Here is a 21002-nt window from a genome sequence, read left to right as displayed (position 1 = left end):
TGCCAACACATACTTTTGTTTGCTTTAATCTTCTCTACCATATCCATCATTTCATGGCATCCAGGCAAAAGGTTTCTCCAACATGATTAAAACATTGTTCCAGCATATAGGGTGCATGGGACCCAAACAAGTTTTAACTAATTGTATGAGCCTGGAGCATCAGGTATGCAGATATCCACCAGGTCTTGGATGACACACTGGTCTTTCCAGGATTCCTTTCAGCAGCTCACAGAGGACCCTCCCACAATCTCTGCCAGTTTGGCCAGCCCTCTGCCAAACCCATCAGCGTGCATTGCTCTGAGCATTGTCACAGATCTGCTCCCAGTGTTTAGTAGCATAGATTCATCTTTAATGGAGATGGCTTCCAAGAGTTTCACTGATTGCACCAAACTGTCCTGCTCACAAGAGCTACCAGTTCACTCCAAGCTGACAGCTAACGTGTGCTGTGCTAACTTCCATCTTCACGTTGAGCCCCAGACACAGGAACAGAGAAGAGTCCTATGACTTTTAAAGAGCTCACCACAAGAACAGGCACAGGATGGATTAAAGGCTTTGGAGTACAAATGAAAGTAGCTAGACACAGGTACCAACGTGCTGCTGATTGGAAGGATTTGTTCACCCACACTTTCAACATGAACAGCAATATTAAGAATGGATGTGCTAGCTAGGATTCATAGTACTTGCAGCCCAAGGGACTATACCAACATCCTGGAGACCACAGCTCCTTCCACTTGCCATTTCACACTGCCAATGATTCCTCCAACCAAGTATAACACACTTCACAAAAATCCATGGTTTAAAAAAAGGCATCAAGAAATAGAGAATCCATCACTTCCCTGGATAACTTCCAATCAGAAAAAAACCCCCACGCACTCAGGCATTTCATTCCAGTCCATGTGGACTTATTTTGTAGCCATTTATTTGTATTATGCACATCTCTTACTATGTCAAAATTTCCCTTTGAGAAAATAATTGACAATAGTCCCCTTTCAGTCTCTTTTCAGTAAGCTAAACAGATGGAGTTTGCTTTGTCTTCAGTTTCCAAAACATTTCAGTAGCTCCTGTCTCCATCCTTTTCTCAGTTTTTCAACACTAAAGCCACTATTCTGAGGTTCATTTTCCTGAATGCTGCTGGGTGCAGAGGCAGCAAACCGTTCCAGTGACTACCTCACTCTCTTCACACCCACATCATCCATTGGGTCAAGCAGGACACCAGGAAGCCCTGTCAAATTACCTGCCCACTGTGTCCCAAAAATTGCTCTCCAAGCCACTTCTTTCCAAACATCAGCCTTGATGCAGAAGATAAGGCCAGAGCTTTCAGTACTGAGATTCATAACCCTGCAGTTGGGTCATTAAGAGCCCGTTGCATTGGCATCAGTTCAAGTTCGGAAAAGACCCAGAGCACTCTACAAGACTATCAGTAGCACTCATTTTATTTACCATCCTGTCAGTCTATGGCTCATCCTCAATTTCTCTCCACAGCAATTCTATATCAATTCCCATATCACTGATGGAAATGTTGATCATCATCACTCCTCTTACACATCCCCATGGACCCCATTTAATTAGGATTCACTATCAACAATGCCAAGACTTGTCAGAACTCGAGAGTAGCTGAAGAGACCTCCTGTCCCTGATGTTCTTTCTTCATAAACCATAAAACAGACTGGAGAACTCTGCTTGTAATACATTTAGTAAGTGCTCTACAGCCATTGCAGAGCACTGGTGTTTTGGAGGAGGTTCCCATCTTTTGAAAGGAAGGGGGACTGAATCAGACTCTCATGCAGTAGCAAATCAATGCCTAACAGCTGGCTGAATACATTAGAGCTATATATTCTACCAACCAATCCATTTCTAGTCTCAAAAAGAACAAAAGCAGCTACTTTCAGCAGGATTTGTTTTTCACAGTTCATTTAAGTAATGCCAGGTAGAGACAGGAATAACTGATACCTATTGGTCACGTCAGCTCAAATTGACACAAGACAAATCAATGACCAACCAGCCCACTCTTACCCTGTCCTCTCATTCCCTGCACCACTGCCCTCTCCCCATCTGCTGGAGTTTTCCTGCCACCCCAAGGTCCCCTCAGCCACCTCTCCCAAAGCTCCTTTGGTTTTTTTTACTGCTACTAGATGCTGAATTTCACAGCTCCATCCCTCTATGTCAATTAGATGCCTAAGAGATATTTTGTGTGTCATGTATGGTGCAAGAGCATCATATTTCTCTCCCCCAAACACCATATGAAATATTAATTTTTTTCTGTATCTTTTTTTGGAAGGCGAAATCACTGATGAGCCTACATTTTTACTAAAATTTGAGTCTTTTGAGAAATTTCTTCTTGTCCTCTTCTCATATTAATATTGTTTTCCCCAACCTTTTTATTGTACCAGCAACAGTCAACTGCCACCCAGTTTTTATTTATCAATGTCATACTATATTTTTAATTATCTCTTAGGTTCATGACATCTTAGCAGATACTATATCCTTTTTATGCTCTAATATCCTTGCATATTTTTGTGCCAATTGCCACAGAATATTCAGTCATAGATTTTTTTACTCAATTCAACATATCTTCACTCCTTTTCCTCCTCCATTCTCTCTTCCCTCTCCAAGAAACCTGCTTGCTATCAGGTACGAGTTAAATGTTCCAAGGCTGAGCTGAGATTCAAGAGACTCTCAGATTTGAGAGGCAGCTACAGGAATCCTCTGTGTCACAGATGACCCAGTCATTCCTTGAAGGAATGAACAGTCATTCCTTTTGGTGGAGGCAACAGTTTCTTGCTCTTATACCTTTTCAGAGGTTTCTAGCTGTAGATAACTGTCAAATAGATCCCACTCCTCATCAGTCTTATTTAGTTCAGCATCCAATAGCCAGCAGGGAGCAGACAAGACACCACTGGTAGGAGAGAAGGCAGACATGATCCTTGCAAAGCCCTTTTTATCTGTAGATCACAGTACCATCCTCCTTCTGTAATTTAAGGGGCAACTTGCTCAGTGGAATAAATGCCCCAGGGCAGAGCCCAGCCCTTTCATGACAGAGCCAGTTTGTGCACAATCTCTGCTGCCTTAATTTGCAAATGCCACTACACTCTCACAAGTGTGTTGTGATGCACCTTAGCCCTTGGGTCTAGGGGAAAACCAGGTATCAACTTAATAGTGCCACCACAAACAACTGCAGAGAAACAGGAATGCAAGATTCTTATTCTTGGTCCCAGAATCAGAAAGGAGAAAAAAAAGTACGAGCACAAAGTCAAAAATAGCTCCTTTCAGCTCCCTCCCCCAAAAGCACTTAGGTTTAGTTACTGCATTCAAACAGCAGCCTTTAATCAAGGAGTCCTACTTACTCATGAGGAGAACTGTAGCTAGACAAACCTTTCAAACACTAGTTATGCCATCTGGCAGCAGCACTGAGACTTGTTCCCAGACACACAGAGAGCACTGGTAATTGCCCTCACGTGGAATTTCAAGGCACTGCAATTGTTCTGGCATTTAAACCTCCATGGGCTCCAGATGTGGATTTTATTTGTGTCTTTGTGGGAAAAAGGTACTACTCATTACCACATATTCCTCCCCACCCAATACTTTTTATTTTGCTCTCCCCAGTTATTTATGTTGTCTTCTACAGCACCAGCAGCAAAAAAGCAGATCGCGTAGGCCCGCGGATAAGTATCTTAAAGAATTCATACCAAGGAAGAAAGCATCACATTTCTCCTGCTTTCCCTGCCTCCGTGGATTTGATGCTCTGAGCAGCTGCCCAGTGGGGAACGAAGCTCTTCTGGGGGATTGCTTTGTAGGCTTTTCTTTTTTCAAATTAATTTCAGATCATAAGGGAAAGGTCACAGACATAACCTCTCTACTGGAAGTGGCAACTTTGCATTCTTGAAGTGATATGTGTAAGGGAAGGGGGGAATAAAAATATTTGAAGAGACTTACATTTTGCTTCAGACAGATTCTGGTTAGGTGACCAGACCAGCATGCCAAGATTCTCTCTCTCCTGACTTCGCCTTGCGAGTTTGGCTTAAGAGAAAACAGATACAAACCAAGTTACAGAGAAAGTAATTTCAGATGCAAATTGGATACAAAAGTGACTTATCACACATCTGCAGCTTTTAATCAAGATATAAAACCCATCCGTAGAGTTAAAACCCCATCTTCCCATTCAGACCTGAGGCTTTTCCTTGTTTCTTCAATGCATCACCCCCTATATAACATGACAGATACTGCACACTCATTCTTTCATGCAGTACACTAAGAAGCATATGTTAGATCTAAATTAAAAGTTAATTAATGTTTCTCTTCCAGCATACTTGATGATTTTTCTTCCAGCCATCACTAAATGAAAAAGGGAGGAGCTAGGCTCAGGCAGCAGGCTCCAAGCCCTTGACATCATGAGACCATACTGTGCATGAACCTCCCAGATTTCACTTCCGAGCACCTCCTCCCCTGCCCCAGCAGCCCTTCTGTGCCTCCATGCCCCATACAGACAGGAATGCCCACCAAGGTGACACTGGGTCCCCCAGGTCAGAATCAGGTCCTCTGCTCAACTGCTCCAGAGAAATTCTTGTGCATTCACACCCACACTGGGTACACACACCCACGCTCAGAGAGCAAGTCCATTTTTAACCAGCTCAACACCTGGCTGGCATGAGAGCTCTGAAAGTCTCAAGTGAAGAACCACAGCTGCACGTAGTTTGAAAGAACAACCTCAAGCTAAGGTACATTTCAACAGCAAGTTCTTGTGAATCTGCTGTTGTTCGGTCACAAGCAGTCAAAAGAGGAGGAGGATGAGAAGAGAAAGAAACTTGCTCCGTTGAGTCAGCACACACACAGCCAGCTCAACTACCCACCCTGGCCAAGAGAAACTTGCAGGTCTTGTTATGAACGAGTGCCTGCAGTACTACTTCCACTACAAAATGTCACATAACGCTCAAGTTTTATGCAATATTTCAACACAATGCTATTTTCTCTGCGCTGTGCAGTTAGACATATAACCACCACTTCATGATGCATTAAACAAACAGGTCAGAAAAGATCTAGTAACATGAAGGATGCAATGCCAGGACGCTGTCTCATGGTACAGGGTATGAAATCAGAACGTTATCTGCTTGTATGGCTCTGCTGCAGCAGAAGGAGGCCTGCCAGCTCCAGCTCACCTGAACACATCAGAAAGTTTAGTAATTACAGTGCTATGAACACTCGTGGTTTGACTATTGTTTTTAACCTGAAATCTGCTCAGCTAGGAACAGTCAGGGTTTAGATGACAAAAATATTTTAATATTAAATTTAAAGCACAAATAGCATGTATTAAAAATAACCAGTTGCCAGCAACATATTTACATTGAACCAACAATTTTTTTTTCATTACAAATGCCATGATTATCTTTCACACAGTTTGCATGTTTTTTAAATGAGGTTAGCAACTGTGCATACAAGGTATTTTGTGCATGGTGCATGTTCATTACTTTCCACACTAGGCAGAAAAACAGGAGTGAGAAGAGACAACAACAGCCTCTAGTGACGAGAGATGGGGGGTAGAGACCAGGTCTACATACAGAAGACAAAGGGTGTCTGAATTTAAAATTACAACTCAAAAAAAAAAGTCATGAAACGTTGGGGATTAAATTTTACTTTCTCCCTCAAGTCTCGGTTGGGAATGCAAAGAAAGAGGCAACCTTAAGCCTCCCCTTCATCAAATTTTGCTCCTCACTCTCCCTATCCAGGATGGTCTGTCCTACTAAAGTCTAGCACAGGGTTCAAAACGCAGAAAGAAAAAAGTTTCCCTCCTCACTTTGCATTACACTGAAAAGCACATTCTCATCCCATAAAAATACTCGAAGACAGGAATCATCAGACCTGGAAAGGTCTCCAGGAAGTTAAACGCTTTCCACCCAAATCCCAACACACCCCCACTAACCCACCGCAGTTCAGGAGCCTCATGCCCAAATTCTGCCAGGGAGGTTTAACACTGGCTTTACCACAGTCTCACTCACTGAACTGGCGAAACCCACCTAACTCAGGAAAAGGGAAGTTTTCTCCTAGTTTAGCAGGCTGAACCTCTTCCCTGACATGTCAGGCAGACGTCCCAGCCCGCCTGTCCCTTTCAGGAGCAGAGCACTGCTAGCTCAGCTCACCCACAGTAAGGTGGCTGAAGTTTCACCTCCCACGGTTAAAACCCCAAGTTATGCTTTGGGGCATTGCAGAGGGAGTGCCACAGCCTTCCTGGCCATGAACTGCAGCAAGCCCTTAGAGGTGATGACCAGTGCAAGGAGGTACTGCAGGACCTCACGGCACCCGAGCAAGGTTGGTCAGATGTGTTCCTCGTCCTCCATCACAGCTCCCCCCCCCCCCCCCCCCCCCCCGCCCCCTGCCGACACCCAGGACCTCCCTTTGCAAAGGGAGTGCCTTGGGTTAGGAGCTACCTCCTTCCAGCCCCACATCCCCTCCCTATGAGCCAGGGTAAACCACTCCCTAGGCCTCACACCCAGAACAAGAACCTGCTGCAGATGCTGGGCTTCATGCAATCCTCAGGACACCCTTCTGCCCAGTTCCCACAGCGCAGCGTCTTCCCCTCTGCCTCCCTCCAGCCTCTCAGTAGCAACAACCAGCCAAGTTACACTACACTTGTAGACGGGTGTGAAGCAGCACCTCCGGTCTTCCCACAACATCTCTCCCATCCTGCCTCTCCACCCAAGTCCACACCTGTCCATCCTCAGCCCTCGTTCCTTGACAGAGGTAGAGCCCAGTGCAAGGCACACAGTAGGGTTAAGTTAAAACTCATGCTTCTCTGCAAAAGACAGAAGCACCTAAAGGCCAACACACATAGAAGGGCGTGTGGGGGTGGGGGTGTGTGTGTGTGGGGGGGTGTTCCTCAAACATCCAGAGGCCCAGACTCCCTCCCTAATATCAGAGGTGACTTAGCCTGCCACCCAGCTCCTTCACCTTCCAGTACCACATCCTTCCCACCCCCTCTTCTCAAGCCCACAGCCCCCACATTTACCATCCCCCCCACACACAAGGCAGACACAACAGACATTCTTCCAAGTCCAGTGTTGACCCCATCATAAATACACACAGCACAAGTACTCTTGCTTGTTCAGAAGAGCTTGTTCAGAATTTGGAAGCACGTTGAAATGTTATTTCAGACCAACAGCCAGGAGAGGAGAAGAGGGGGCTTAGAGCAGAACAGTTATTACATGCCTTTCCTGCATCTTTCCAAGCACAGCTAGCTGCAAGGCTCACCAACACGGGGGAATTCCTTCCCCTGTCCCCTGCTTCTGGACAAAGGATACCAGGGTGAATTCAAACACTCAACACTTCAGTGACAAAGCTAAAAAGCTAATTCAATGTAATCCATTATATATTTCATATGAAAATAGCCACGTAAGGAGGGCAAGGGTTACTCTTTTTTAGGGGAACAGATCAATTTCGGATCAATGGGGTTTAAGGGGGTTTTTTGCTTGTTTAAGCAACTGCAGCTAAACCAGTGCAACCTGTGTTTAGAGAAGCTGCATATTGGCAGACGAGATCATCTGACATTTGAGTTAATCCTGCACTTTCATCTAGGCTACCCACCACGTATTTGTAAAGTCTCTGCCATAGCCATTAGCTCCGTATCACAGCTGTTTGGGAGCAAACACTCTGTAATCACTTTCCCACTGCTGGCTTTCCTATTTGTCCCAAGTCTGGGAGGAATCATGGATGCTTCCTCCACCTCCAAGAGGAAGACCTTCTACTACAAGCAGCACCCCCTAAATTTTGTTCCACTGCCAGAATTCACAGGGGATGCAAGCTCCTATTGCCTTTACCCAGAGACGTACAGCCCCAACCAGGCACAGTACTGTGTTGCTTTTTCCACAGCAGTTCCCATCCCTCTCTCTTCCCTCATCCCCGAAACATACCCCTACCCTATGGACAGACTATACGCTGAAAGACAGGAGAGAACCGCTCAAGGTTAAAACTCACTTTGTGAAGAAAATGTTATTTTTAAAGTTGGTCTCATTTACAGATGTGGTTTACTGCACAAGCCCGAACAGTTCAACTGTACAAGGGAGGAGATGAAGCAGGGCAGAATACCCATATATCAACATTATTCTAAAAATAAGTTGTAGGGCTTTTTTGTTTTTTTCCTGGAGCTGTGAGGACACATCTCAACACCAGCATACAGGTGACCACACGGTGTGTAGAAATATATTGATTTGCACAGCAGAGAGACAACACCGCCATTGGAGTTCCTATCACTTCTGCCTATAGGCTGAGGCTCTCCATCCCCGGGGGCTCCCTGGGCTGGCACATGCCTGGCACATGCAAGAGCAGCGCATTGCAAGGACACGAAACCCCAACCCGCAGCAGCTACGGCTCTTCCCCAACTTTTGGAAAGCTGTTGTAAGACTGCCCCACAGAAAAGCAAGAGAGGTTTCAACCAGCAGCAGCAGTCAGTTCAGACTCCAAGATGCATTAGGCTGATCTAAAAAAAAAAAAAAAAAAAAAAAAAATAAAATCTTGACTGAGTCTTTAAAGCATCTTTCCCCTGCTGTGAAGGTTACTACATGAGACAGCCTCACTCCCAAGCATCTGTCTGTCCAATTTTCACTTGCATACAGAAAGATGTCAGTCCTGCTCTCCTACTACCACCCACAAAGTTTAAAGCCTCAGGGGTAAATCCACCTTAGACCCCATACCTGAGGGATCCCAGCTCACACAGGAGAATAACAAAGAGTATAGTGAGAGCAAAGAGATTTTTTTTTTTTGTCAATACAAAAAAAACCCAAACAAAAAAAACCACACAAACTTTTAAAACCCACTCTCTTCCTCCCAGAGCCACACTCCTCTACTGCATTTACTCCAAGTCAGAAAGCAGAGGGTCAACCCTGCCAGGACACTCTGCAGAAACAGAGGAGAAAGGTGGAACTTGCAAGTTCCTTGCAAGGAACTTCTTAAAGGACACCAAGCCCTAAATTCCCTTGTGAGTCCTCTGATGTGTCTGTTACCTTAAGTCCTACGTCTGGACCGTCTCCCTACACCAAGAAGTATGCAAGTATCTCACATGAGGGGATCTGCAGATATTTTAACTTTGGTTTGCCTAAGAGAAAATACAAAGTTGTATGGGTGCTGGAATCAGGCCTGTATGAATAAGCTCAGTGTTGAACGTGCTGCAGAGTTTGTCATCATGAATACATTTGTGTTGACATGAAACCACAGATCTTTGTTCAGGCTCTCTCCAGAACGCTGCGAGAGAGCCAAGTCATGCGCACATGCCTTGCAGGCTCCTCAGCCACCGCACTAGGCAGAGTTGCTGCAAATGGACAAAGCGGGGCTGAAAGCAACAAGTGTGCTGCTCTCCTCACCTCTACCAGGGTGCTGTGAAGTCAGGACAGCTGACAGGGAGAGGGAGATAGGCACGTCTCCAAGCAGAAACTAGCAAAGGCCACCGTACCGCACACATGAAGCCCCCCATGCAGGTCAGAGAGTTGTCCCCATCCTTTTGACCCCTCCCCAATTTCGCTTTAGCCATGGAACAACTTGCATCAGTACAGAAGGAAAGCTGTGCCCGGCAGTAATACCACTCCCTTCATGCCACCTGAATCTCCTTTTGGTGAGATGAACTAAGAGCCTCTGAAGAGCTGTGTCAAAAGGCTGAAGGGTGAAGTTTGCACTTCACAGCTTGAATCCATCTAACACCTCACCACTTCTGAATGGAGAAGAGGTCCTGCTCAGCCAGCATTGCTCTGCTCTCCTGACACATGCTTCCTGCCTCTCCCCCCCTCCTGTGTTGACTCTGGCATTTATCCCTCCAAGCCAAGCACATTGGCTAAAAGTAACCTGGCAAAATAGAAAGCAAACAGCATTTTCCTCAGCAATTAAATCAGCTAGCTGGAAGATGAGACAAACAGCTGAGCAGGTACACAGGGAGCAGCAGGCCCACGTGGACGGGGGCATCTCTGCCTTCACCCCAACACGATGGTTCAGCAGCACCACTGCAAAAGAGAGGGAGGGAGGCTGTTTCCCCTTCCACCAGCACCAACACCTACTTGACAAACCAAAGCAGGGAATCTACCTGAGTTTAAAAAAAAAAAAAAAAAACAGTAACCCAACAAAAAAGCAGTTAGCTTTAACTCATACCAATTCCTAGTTTTCTACTGCATATCCTAAGAGACAAGGAAGGGGAATGAGGAAGCAGGGACAGACAGGACACCTCCCTCAATCACAGCACCAGTTTAAGCTGTCTTAAGGACCACTGGTGGAATGACAGCGTACACGAAGAGCAGGCAGGAAGGCAACAGAGCCTGCCAGCGAGTGGGAGCCCAGCACTGCGCAGCTCCAGCCCGATGCATCCCATTTTATTTTTCTTCTCCAAGTTAGAGAAGAAACATGCCAGAATAAACTCAGTGGGAGCCAAGGCCTCTCAGAGCCACCAATCACTCTGTCACCTATTATTTCGCTTCTGTGCAAGGCAGTGGTGCCAGCTCCCACTTGAGTTCCGGCACTTGAGGGAGCTGCTCTGTCTTGCACCTCTCCCCAAGGATGCTGCATGTTCCAGCTGAAGCTGTGAGCTGTTCAAGAGCGCTTTGCGCTTTGCTTTTGGCATCTGTACTGGCCCCTCGGAGAGATGATCTTCATCTCCTGCAGATGCCGAGACACACTTTGCTCCCAGCTCCATCCTGCCCAAGTCAGGGTGAAGCTCTGCCAAGGGGCCTCCAGCATTCTTCCTTCTCCATAACCCTTTCAATAGTCTCCGATGTGAGTTTTTGCTGTCACTGTTTGCACAAGACATTTCAGAGCTATTGAAGCCCTCTGAGTTTCAAAGCAAAACACACTAACACATGACTGTGAGCACTGCAACACACACCATGAAGAGTGGGAATCTGCTGCTAGTCAGTTCCTCTGTTATTTAGAAACAGCAAAAGGTAACTCAGAAAAGCACGTCCGCTGTCAGGTACTCGATACAGATACACACTTCTGTACCTTCTCTGGAAGGCAAACTAGCAAATCAAAGTTTAAAAAGCACTTGCCATAGAAGTACAGGGAATTCTTCAGGTACTGATCTTTTTGCAAGGCAATAGTTAAGAAAAGACTTCCAGATCCAAACAACGTATCTCACAAAGTTATTAAAGTTTACACAAGAACAACTGAAATCTCCAAGATACAGGATGGCAAGATTCCCACGTACAAATGCTATTACATTACTAGCAGCATTTATTGATCCCCCGTAACTGGTACTAACTCATTTTTAAATCACATATTGCAGGTTTAAAAAGAAAGACTAAGAAACACCTCTTCCTTTGAATAGGTAACCCTCAGCATTATATCTAAAACAAGCATTGTATAATACCCAAAGGAGAATAGATGTTTTTATTGTTCGGGGAAGAGCTAGAGCTGACATATAGTAACTTAGCTGTTGAATGATGTTTAAAGCAGTTTTGGACCAAGTCTGAATGTATTTACTTCTAATGAAGTGAGATTAAACAAGTGCTTCCATTCCAAACCCTGCATTTTCTTTATCAATGCAGACCTTATATTTATTGCATAGGGTAAAATCCCCTGTTTACAGTACCCATGATGGCTGTTGAACAAAATAAGACAAGGGAGGCACTGGCTCCCATAGTTTAAAAAAACCACTCTCACTGGTTCATTGCTATTACTGAGGCTCACAGTGTAATTGCAAATGCACAACTGCAATACAACTATGAAATACCTACGTGGCACAAGAGAATTCAAACAAAATAGTCAGAAGAAAAGCTTTTTCCACCTTCCTTCCCCACTGCTGGCACTGATGTCTCAGCAGCAACTCGAAGATGTTTAAAGAAGTTTGCTGCCCATCTCCACTTCCTTCTGCATGTGACTTCTCCCCAAGTCAGCAGATAGTGCTTGTGATCCCCTTTCATTCATGTTTTCTGAAGACTGCCTAGACATAGTAGCTGGGGCCTCATAGAAATACCATCTTTGTACACACTAGAGCAGCATGAAATGCAGCAGAACATTTTAGACTGGAATCCTGCAAGTTGAGGAACTTTTTTTAATTAAAAACTTATAAATTAAGCAGCGGTTAGCCCTTCCTATACATGACTACACCCGGCTGGCACTATAATCTATATGCAAATAAAAGTTCTGAGGGCATTTTTGTATCTGCCTAGGGAAACAAAGGTGACTATTTGGGTTTCTATACAGAGCAGCACCACTGGAAACGCAGGCTGAAGGGCCTTATTGCCTCAGAATAACTGTAGGTGCTGTGCTACAAAAAGCCACGGTATCGCACATTACAACAGTGTGAAAAATATTGCTTCAAAAATTACCCAGTTAAAGATTAATCATCCTGCAATGATTACAAAGGTCACTTTGCAGTGATAAAAATTATTACCATTAGAAGAACTGGAAGAGAAAATGAGAAAAAGCATGGATAGCAATACAGTTTCCTTTTCTTTAAGGTAATCAAGTTCAACCCATACTATGTCTGAACTTCACATCTTTGTATGTTTTTGTTTTATTTTAAACTTTTTAAGAACATATGTGATCCAAGATGCCTTTCCAGTTTAAGAGCTAGTAGCAAAGCAAAAGCTGTGGCCTACATTTTGCCCACAGCCCAGGCCAGACCGAACAATGAAGCCAGAACAGATGTTGAGGCCTCGCCTTGATTTTTTTTTTTCCTGAATAACAAGAGTCCACTCATTCTTTCCTGCAAGCAGGTGGCACCAATGTGCAGCCACAGATGAGGTCTGAATAACTATACAAGCAAACAGCCTTTCAATATACACTAAGTGTATAAAATTATTTTTTCTACATGCATGCAATTCCAATCCGAGCTCTGCAGCGAGTTCTGCATACACAAGCCCTGCAACCCATACAGGAGCAGGAAATACATTAACATAACATCAGAAGCATGAATATACCCACACACACACTCAGTATTGAGAAGCACACCTCTGCTAATCACAACAGGCTTTTGTCTAGACATGGCCAGGGCTTTGGCCCAAAATGTGAAAGGGTTGGAGTTTGTTTAAAGAGAAAGTTAAGTATAAAATTAACAGGAGAAAATGCACGTTTGATTAAGATTTTACCATATATCTCTTGCAAGCCTTTTTAAGAGCGTAAAAATTTGCACCATCCACTTTTTTTTAGAGGAGGAGGGCTAGTAACTATACTACAGTGATCCTGAACACACAACCAAAAAGCAGGCAACTAGAACAAAGCAAAAGCCTGCAATGCACGCATCGGGTTGGAGCTACAAGGCTCACCTGCCCTCCCAAGCACACTTCCCCCTCAACATCACCAAGAGCATTCCCAGCCTTCCCCAGGCTGCAGTTCAGAGCCCTAGCAGCTCCAAAGCTCCATCAGGAGGAGTGGGATGGGACTGGACCCGTGCCACCCTGCCAGTCACTAGCAACAAAAGCAAGCCCCGCACACCCTATGGCTACCACCCCACAACCCATGGCTGCCGCCCTGGGCTCCACATCCTGACACCAACCCTGGGAACCCCTGCACACTGACAACCCTATAAAAAAAACCATCAATGCAGGACCTCCACAGAACCACACAGTGAACAATTTTAAAGTTTGTTAAAAATAGGTAAATGCATGCACACAATTAGTTCTGAGAGCCAAGATACAAGCTGAGCCAAGCTACAATGAGCCAACTACTGTTGGTTTCTGTTCAAACTCCCTGAACACTGCCCCAACAAGAAGAGATCTCCCTCCTTCCTTCTCTCCACGCTATTTCTCTTCCACTTTTGTTTAGGTGACCAAGAAGTCACACAGGCACGCCTACATGTATGCAAGTAAGATTCACGTATAGAATTTAATAAGAGAAAAGGAACAACAATAACATAGCACAGTTCCCTCAAGTGCCAGGTCTCATGCTGCCAACAAATATCTAGGCACTGCCAGATCTATTTGAAGCCAAACGGTCTACTGATGAGGAAGCAAAGATAAGGCAAACATCTTCCTCTCCTTCCATCACAGATCTTGGTTCTGCTGCCTCCCCTGTTCCTTGACTATCAGTAACTCCTACACGTACAGCTCCACATTCACATGGTCTCCCATTTCTTTACTAAGCCAGCCCTTAGCTCTTCCCACCCATTGAATGGGGTCCTCTGTTGTGTTCCCTTACCCCCAGCAAGAAGAGTGGTTTGGGCCCAGGCCTGCCCATTATTCACAAGCAGCACTTAGGAATAACGAGACCAGGACCAGCAGAGAGACTTCCTGAGCCTGGCACTGTGTCTGCATCATTGGATTTAATGGCCCTTCATGGGAGGAGGGGAAAAAAAAAGAAAAAAAAAAGTCCATCAAATCATCTAATCCTTTTTGAACCCATTTGTAATTTTGGCATCTACAACATCCTGTGGCAGAGTGCTACAATTTAATTATACGTTTGTTGTCTGAAGGATAACAAAGAAAGCTCATGCACACACTCCCTTCTCGGCTCTGAACCTGCTACCCAGTCGTTTCATTTGGTGGCCCTATTTCCTGCCTTATGAGAAGCAGAGAATAACTGCACCCCGTTCACCTCCTCCATGTCTCTTGCTGTTTTACAGACCCTCTACCATGCTCCTCTTGGTCATCTGTTTTCCAGGCTAGACAGTCTGGGCTTTTCTGCTTCTCCCTCGCACAGAGCTGGGAAACAAGAACAATTTCTTTATCTAGTTATCTTACAGCTCTGAGAAGCATGTATGCATGGGGGTGGGATGGAAACAGGGCACAACTAGAAATGCATGCAGTGTTCAAGAAGAGGGTACACCACAGGATTTATGAAACATGCCATAATGAGGTTCTGTTTTGTTCTCAGATGCTTTCATAACAGCTTTTAACAATACACTTGCCTTTTCACTATTACCATTGAGTTGATGAAAAAACCACTATGACTCCCAAGATCTTTATCTGGAAAGGCAACAGCTAATTTAGAGACCACTACTGTACACATACAGTTAAGAGCTGTTCCACCCTACCCTACCCCCCTCCCTGAATATTACTTAGCACATAACAACAAGCGTCACCTGTCATTTTTACAGCCATGCTGTCACAAGACTGAACAGGTTGCCCATTCCCCCCATTCAGCAGATATCCACACTCCCCCTGCCACCCCCTCCTCCTGTTCACATACTGTCTTTACACACTGACAAAAGGACAATCCAGCTGTTAGCAGTAAAAATAAAAAGCAAGAAATAAAAATAACAAGATATGTAATTTGACATGGAGAATACACAAATGTCACTTTATTTGGAGACTGAGAAGTGCATGGTGGCTCCTCTCCAACCCCTGGCTCCCGGACACCTCTGGCTTCCCAAGGCTTCTTCCCCCAGGAGATGTCACATAAGGAGCAAGAAGCCAACGGCGGGTTTTCTCAGACCATGCGGCTCCCCCCATTGCCTTTCCCTTTAAACAGCAATGCTGTTTAGACCCACCGACCCAAGTACTCCCCACTCCGTGGCTCCAGTCACCCTTTCCCGTTCCCCAGCACCCTTTGGGGAACGAGGAGAGGAACAGAAAACAGGGGAGAGGGACCAATGCTTTTGCCTCTGCTCAGAAGAGACACTCCCACCACCCCGGCTTTAGAAAGCACTGAACCTCCTTACTCATAGAGCAGACCTGATTTCCCCTGCAAAGCTTCCAACTTGGCCTTCACAGGCCTGCATAAGCACTGGCAACCCAAACAAGCAGCATTTTACTCATCTTTCCCACACACTAAGGACCAGCTGGCCTGTTTCTATCGCCCAATGCAAGAAGAAAGGAAAAAAAAAAAGAAAACAGTCTCAAGTGTTTGCAAAGCCGAGAGATTACTTTTTGATATTTTTAGCAACACCTCTTCCCTTCCCACCCATCCAAAGTTCACATGACAGCATCCTTTTGAGATAGCTTACACTGATTAGTGGAAGTAATGAGTGCCTAGAAAGTACCAGTGATAGAAAATGTAGATTCTTGGTTAACATAAAGTAACTGGTTTATTTTTTCCACCACGCTTCAAAAACCCTTGCCAAGAGACAGTCAGGAACAGATCTGACTAACTGGAACCTGGTCTCCAAAGAGCATGCGATATGGGCACTTTTCCTCCTCACCCTACACCCCAGGAGTTCAGAAAAAAAAAAAATCACAACAAGCTATGCTCGATGGCTTATGAACTAAGGCTGCTGGGCAAGCATGTTACTGTTTGGCAAGACAGTACTGTGAAGGGCATGCAGACAGGACACAGTGGTGTCTCCATCCAGCCAAGAGTCCACTCAAAAGGTCAAACGAGAAATTCCGTGTTACTGTACTGTTGCAGTACCAAACCATTTTACACAGTAGAATGAATCAATCAGCAACAGCTAAGCATAGTCAGTTCTCAAAGACAGTAAAGATTTCTCACATTATTATTATTCTTTAAAACCTGGGTCAAACACGCACGCTTTTCAAGACCATAAGCAGACAAGTCCATCACATACAGTGGCAGACACACATCTTCCAAACCCAGCTGGGTGCTGTGGAGAGGCTAAACATCCAGGAAGGTACCACCACTGCACCTCCCTGCTGGAGGTACTGCCCTCCCCAAGAGGGGCAGAATCAGGCCCTACCAGCATGCCCAGGAGAGGCCTCACCTCTGTGCTGAAGTTACCTAAACTAACCCAGCCACTTCTACCCAAAGCTGGTTTTGCAGAGGTTACACCAGTGGCCTGGCTGACAGAGCGGCAGAGATAGCAACCTGAAAAGGGGGCACAGCTTCCTCTCCTGAAACAGCCATCTCCAGAAGCAGACACCCATCCTCAGGCCAACGTGAGTGTGTGAGAAGCTTATATATTAAATCCCACCCAGCACTGAGTCATGCACCAATGTGGTGTGCAACTGCAATCAACAGGCTGCGAGCATGCCCAGTTTAACCCACACAAATCCGACTTTTAAATGTCTGCAACAGTTGCATATCCTCCTCTCACCCCCATCCATGACAGTCTTCCAGGTCCTTATCCTCACAGCACCCCTCACAGCAGATGAGAGCTTTTATCAACACACACATGCAAAGCACCAAGTGCCAGGCTCGCAGGAGTTTCCCGAGCCCCATGTTAGAGTCCCAACTGTGGGTCATCCTTCCTCATCATTCCACTCTCAGAAATGCTGAAATCAAATAGGAGCCCATAAATAACACATTTGTAATATTTCAAATCAGATCTTGAAAACTCTGTCTGCTTCCAGCTCTCCTTGGAGCTGTTGTATTCATTAGCTCACAAGCTCCCCAAGGCACAGACAGTCCCTCTCCTTCTGTCTGCATGGGGCCTGGCTCAACAGGGTGCTGTACGGATAATATTCATACCCAAAAACACAAAGTCAGATTTAACGTGCCCTTGAAATGCAGGCAGCTCCTGGATCACATTTTTCCGACAGATTTCACAAGTCACTTTGTTTTTTCCCATTTTTGCCAAACTTGGAGGCACAGTAAGGACTATATTTAAAATGTAGCTAACAATCATGGCAAATCTTAAAATTTTGTTTTTAACATTCAACTTTTAGTAGAAGACTATCCAAAACAAGTTATCTGGTTCCTCTCCTTCTCCTGCCTTCAAAAGAGTCTCAGAACTAGTTTGTCTTGCATCTACATTAATAATTTCAGAGCAAGAAAGCAGTATGATAACTACGAGAAAGGCTAAACAATTCATCATTGCTCCACACCAAGCACTGCCTTGCACTCATTCTGCACTGCTGGTCTGCCCATACTCCCACTTTATGCTGAATGTAACTGATCCTAAAAGGTGCCAAGTAACAGCGAACCAAACCCTGGAGAGACAGGATCTCGGCAATAAGCAGCAGCAAGTACGCTTGCAGCCCAGAGGAACAAAGCAGGGGCGCAGCCCTGCAAAGATGTTGGATTTTCCTGAGCTGCCTCTGCTTTGGGATTATGAACACTCCTTCTGCAGTGCCGGCATTTGCATACCACAGCATATTTACAAAGAAATCAATCGGGACACAAGCACGAAGGTGAACACAGAAGAGGCCCGTAGTGCTTGGGGCACCCCGCAGAAAAGCATGCAGCTTTCTGCTCTGCTTAGATGCTTCAGGGAAAAGCAAACCGGTTACGACCTATCCATGTCTAAAGCACAATCCCTTTCCCCACCTTTAACAAAGAGGACAGAAGTTTGCAGGCGCAAAGCCTTACAAGCTCTCTAAAACGCAACCACCACGTGGCGAGCATCAGGAGCAGAGCTCACACAAAGAGCCGAGAGGCAGCAGGAGACAGAGGGGAGAGGGCTGGGAGAGCCTCGGCAGCCAGGAGACGAGGGAAGGGGAGACCAATCCTTATGCTCCAGCCATCACCCCAAGGAAGCGAGCACAAAGGGGATGGTGAGGCTAAGCAGATAAGGAGAAGCCAGCCGAATGCCAGCCTGGCAGTATAGATAAACGGAGGAGCCAAGACCCTGCTGGAAGGAGAAGAGTGTGGTTTGGTAGAGAGCTGAGGGAGGAACCTAGCTTGGTGCTGCCCCGGGAGGGGAAGGAGGAGACGCTTCCCAGCAAGGCAGAGGAAAGCGGTTTGCACAGCACTTACCTGCCCTGTAACACATCCCTCATACCGCACATGCTGTGGCACGGTCCTCCTCTCACACACAGATAGATACACAGCTACAAAATTAACTTAATTTTACTGTGTTCAGGTCCATTAGTCTTTCCAATCTGAGGACCAAGATCCTATTCAGCACTTAAATGCCTCTTTATTGAGGCTGAAAATTCTTCCGTTTTCTCCAATTTAAAAAGAAGGGGAAAAAAAATCTCTTTTAGACATAATTCATGCTCAGGGCAAAACATCCCCTCTCTCCCTTCCTTCCAAAACCCATCATCATAGTGAAAGCAGCCAGAGCGTCCCTGCCTGTGTTAAGAGCCCTCGGTCTCGAGCCCAGAGGTCTCGTTTTCCCTTCCCACAAATTATATAATGGAAAAGAATGCAGCGGCCAGCCCCCGGCAGCTGTTCGATAGAAATACAGCTGTGCCTCCTCACACACCAATTATGCTGCCCCGCACTGCGCTGGACAAATTCAAAGTGCGGCTGCCAAGCTCATTTTCTTTACCCAGTGTTCAGTGGATAACTCCTTAAAAGCAACCAGCATCTCTTCACAGGGCACCATATTGCACCCCAGCCATGTAAGGAGGCATTAAGCAATCGTCCCTGTCCTCCTACATCCAGTGCTACCACCTTGGACACTCTGGAGCACCATCTCCACACCATCACCTTCTGAGCATCAGTGACCCAATGCAGCCTCTTGTTCTGCCACCAGGTCACTTCAAGTCCAAACCTCAGCTCCCCAGCTTGTAGAAAAGTGCTTAATGGGGCTTACACACATCTGTAGAGGAGGAAAAAAAGAACGGGGGGGGGGGGGGGGCGGGGGCAGGTGGTAAAAAAGAGCAGCAACAAGAACAGGGCAGCAAGGGAAACAAAACACACAGGAACATAAAGAGGACAGAGCGCCTCAGGGGAGGAACAGTATTTAAAAGAGCCAGCTTATTAGAGACTGAGAAGCTAAACCGTACTAAGGCTGCTGGGCCTTCAAAGGAAAAAGTCTTGTGCAGAGCATCCTGGAGAACACAACAGACTTACAGGTGCGCACGTGGGCTGGAGCAGAGAAAAGCTGAGACACGCTGGCACCAGAGAGGAAAGCAGACTGTCAAAAGAAACTACAAGAAAGGGCAGGCCAGGGAATCCACACTATTTACCCATAGTGAGGGGCTCTGCCAAGCATTTTGAGACACCTGCATCTTCCTCAGCAGAAAAGCTGTGGGTCCTCTTCATTTCTATCCTAGCTTGCACTTTCTCTGTAACTTTCCCAGCACAAGTTATTGCGTTTACTGAAAGACGATCATTTTCCCTGACATCTGGATTTTCATAGGCTGCTATTTCAATAAAAGTTTGCTACCTTAAAGGATAGACTACAAGACAGGGACCATGAAACAGGGACTAACAACCACCATTCTTAGTGCAGCTGAGCTCTGATCTGCAACTGGGAGCCATAGGTACTGCCGCAACACTGATTTCACCTTGTGCATTTGAAAGTCTTGAGTCTTCTGCTCCGTGCCACCACTCAAGTACAAATTGCTATGAGTCCAGTTATATCTATGTTGAAGGGAAAGAATGAGTGTCAAAATAATTCAGGGTAAGTCGATTCCAGACTTCTGTCTTCTACTCCTCCTCCTACCCCAGAAAATCCCTCAGCCTCACCTCCCCCTCCTTGCATGCACACAGCCCCTCGGCAAAAGCTTTGCACACGTTAAACCAATACTTGTTAGCATGGCCAGGGACACTGCTGAGAGCCTCAGCTTCCTTTAAGGCATGCTCTGATTGGTCCAATTTTCTAATGATAAAACTATTTGTAGTCAGATAGTCACGATGCTGGCAGTGATTCTTGGTATAATTCTGTTCATTAATACCTAACCTGAATGTACAACAGCAAAGGAGGAAGAGTCCACAGCCTGTAAAAGATACCAAGCTCCAGTTAAAAAATAAAATAAAACAAAACACAAACTCAAGAGCAAACCAGCTTCACTGAATAAGAAGACTGAAGCTCTTTTCCTATGGCAGATTTCTGCAGTGTGCATTTGACATGCAGAGCGACAAGAACATCTTATTCTACTTGTTCCTAAGATCCTGCCCGAGCGATGCCCACGGAAGGCACTGGCTGTCTACACTGGACCCATATGCAAGCAAGACTCCAAGTCAACACTTTTGTCAACACTTCCTATGTCTCCACTTGCAAAGCCCTGTGTGAGGGCATCCAGCTGCAGCAGTGTGACATGCTCACCCTCCCACACCTCCACAGACAGCTCTCCACTATCCAGCTGTGGGAGCTTCCTGCAGGAGCAGTCACGACATGTGCTGCTGCACAAGACAGAAGCAGCAGGGAAATGGGACTCCCTGAAGACCCAGACAAAGCCCATCTTCAAAAACTGCCATTCAGCAGGAATGTGGCCAGGCTTTCTCAACAGCTGGATGCTAGATCTTTGCATCCAGGTATTTCTTCTGGTATATCCAGCATAAGTTACAAACACCAGCTCTTCTGCTCCAAG

At 45.7% G+C, this 21002-nt stretch overlaps 1 protein-coding gene across 4 annotated transcripts in view; it reads right to left on the bottom strand.

Moving 5' to 3' along the window:
* The window catches only part of RCOR1 (REST corepressor 1), an 87467-nt gene that overhangs the window by 39836 nt on the left and 26629 nt on the right, over positions 1–21002 (bottom strand). For 3 of the 4 annotated variants that reach the window (XM_075503614.1, XM_075503616.1, XM_075503615.1), the window contains one exon: positions 3934–4017. The exons of the other annotated variant lie outside the window; for it this stretch is intronic. In XM_075503614.1, coding sequence (XP_075359729.1) covers positions 3934–4017 — 84 coding nt within the window. The remainder of the gene's footprint in view (positions 1–3933; positions 4018–21002) is intronic. 4 annotated transcript variants of the gene reach the window in all.

Source organism: Mycteria americana, chromosome 5 (genome assembly GCF_035582795.1).
Source record: "Mycteria americana isolate JAX WOST 10 ecotype Jacksonville Zoo and Gardens chromosome 5, USCA_MyAme_1.0, whole genome shotgun sequence".
In the NCBI taxonomy this organism is placed as follows: domain Eukaryota; kingdom Metazoa; phylum Chordata; class Aves; order Ciconiiformes; family Ciconiidae; genus Mycteria; species Mycteria americana.
This window is presented reverse-complemented; position numbering and strand designations above follow the sequence as displayed.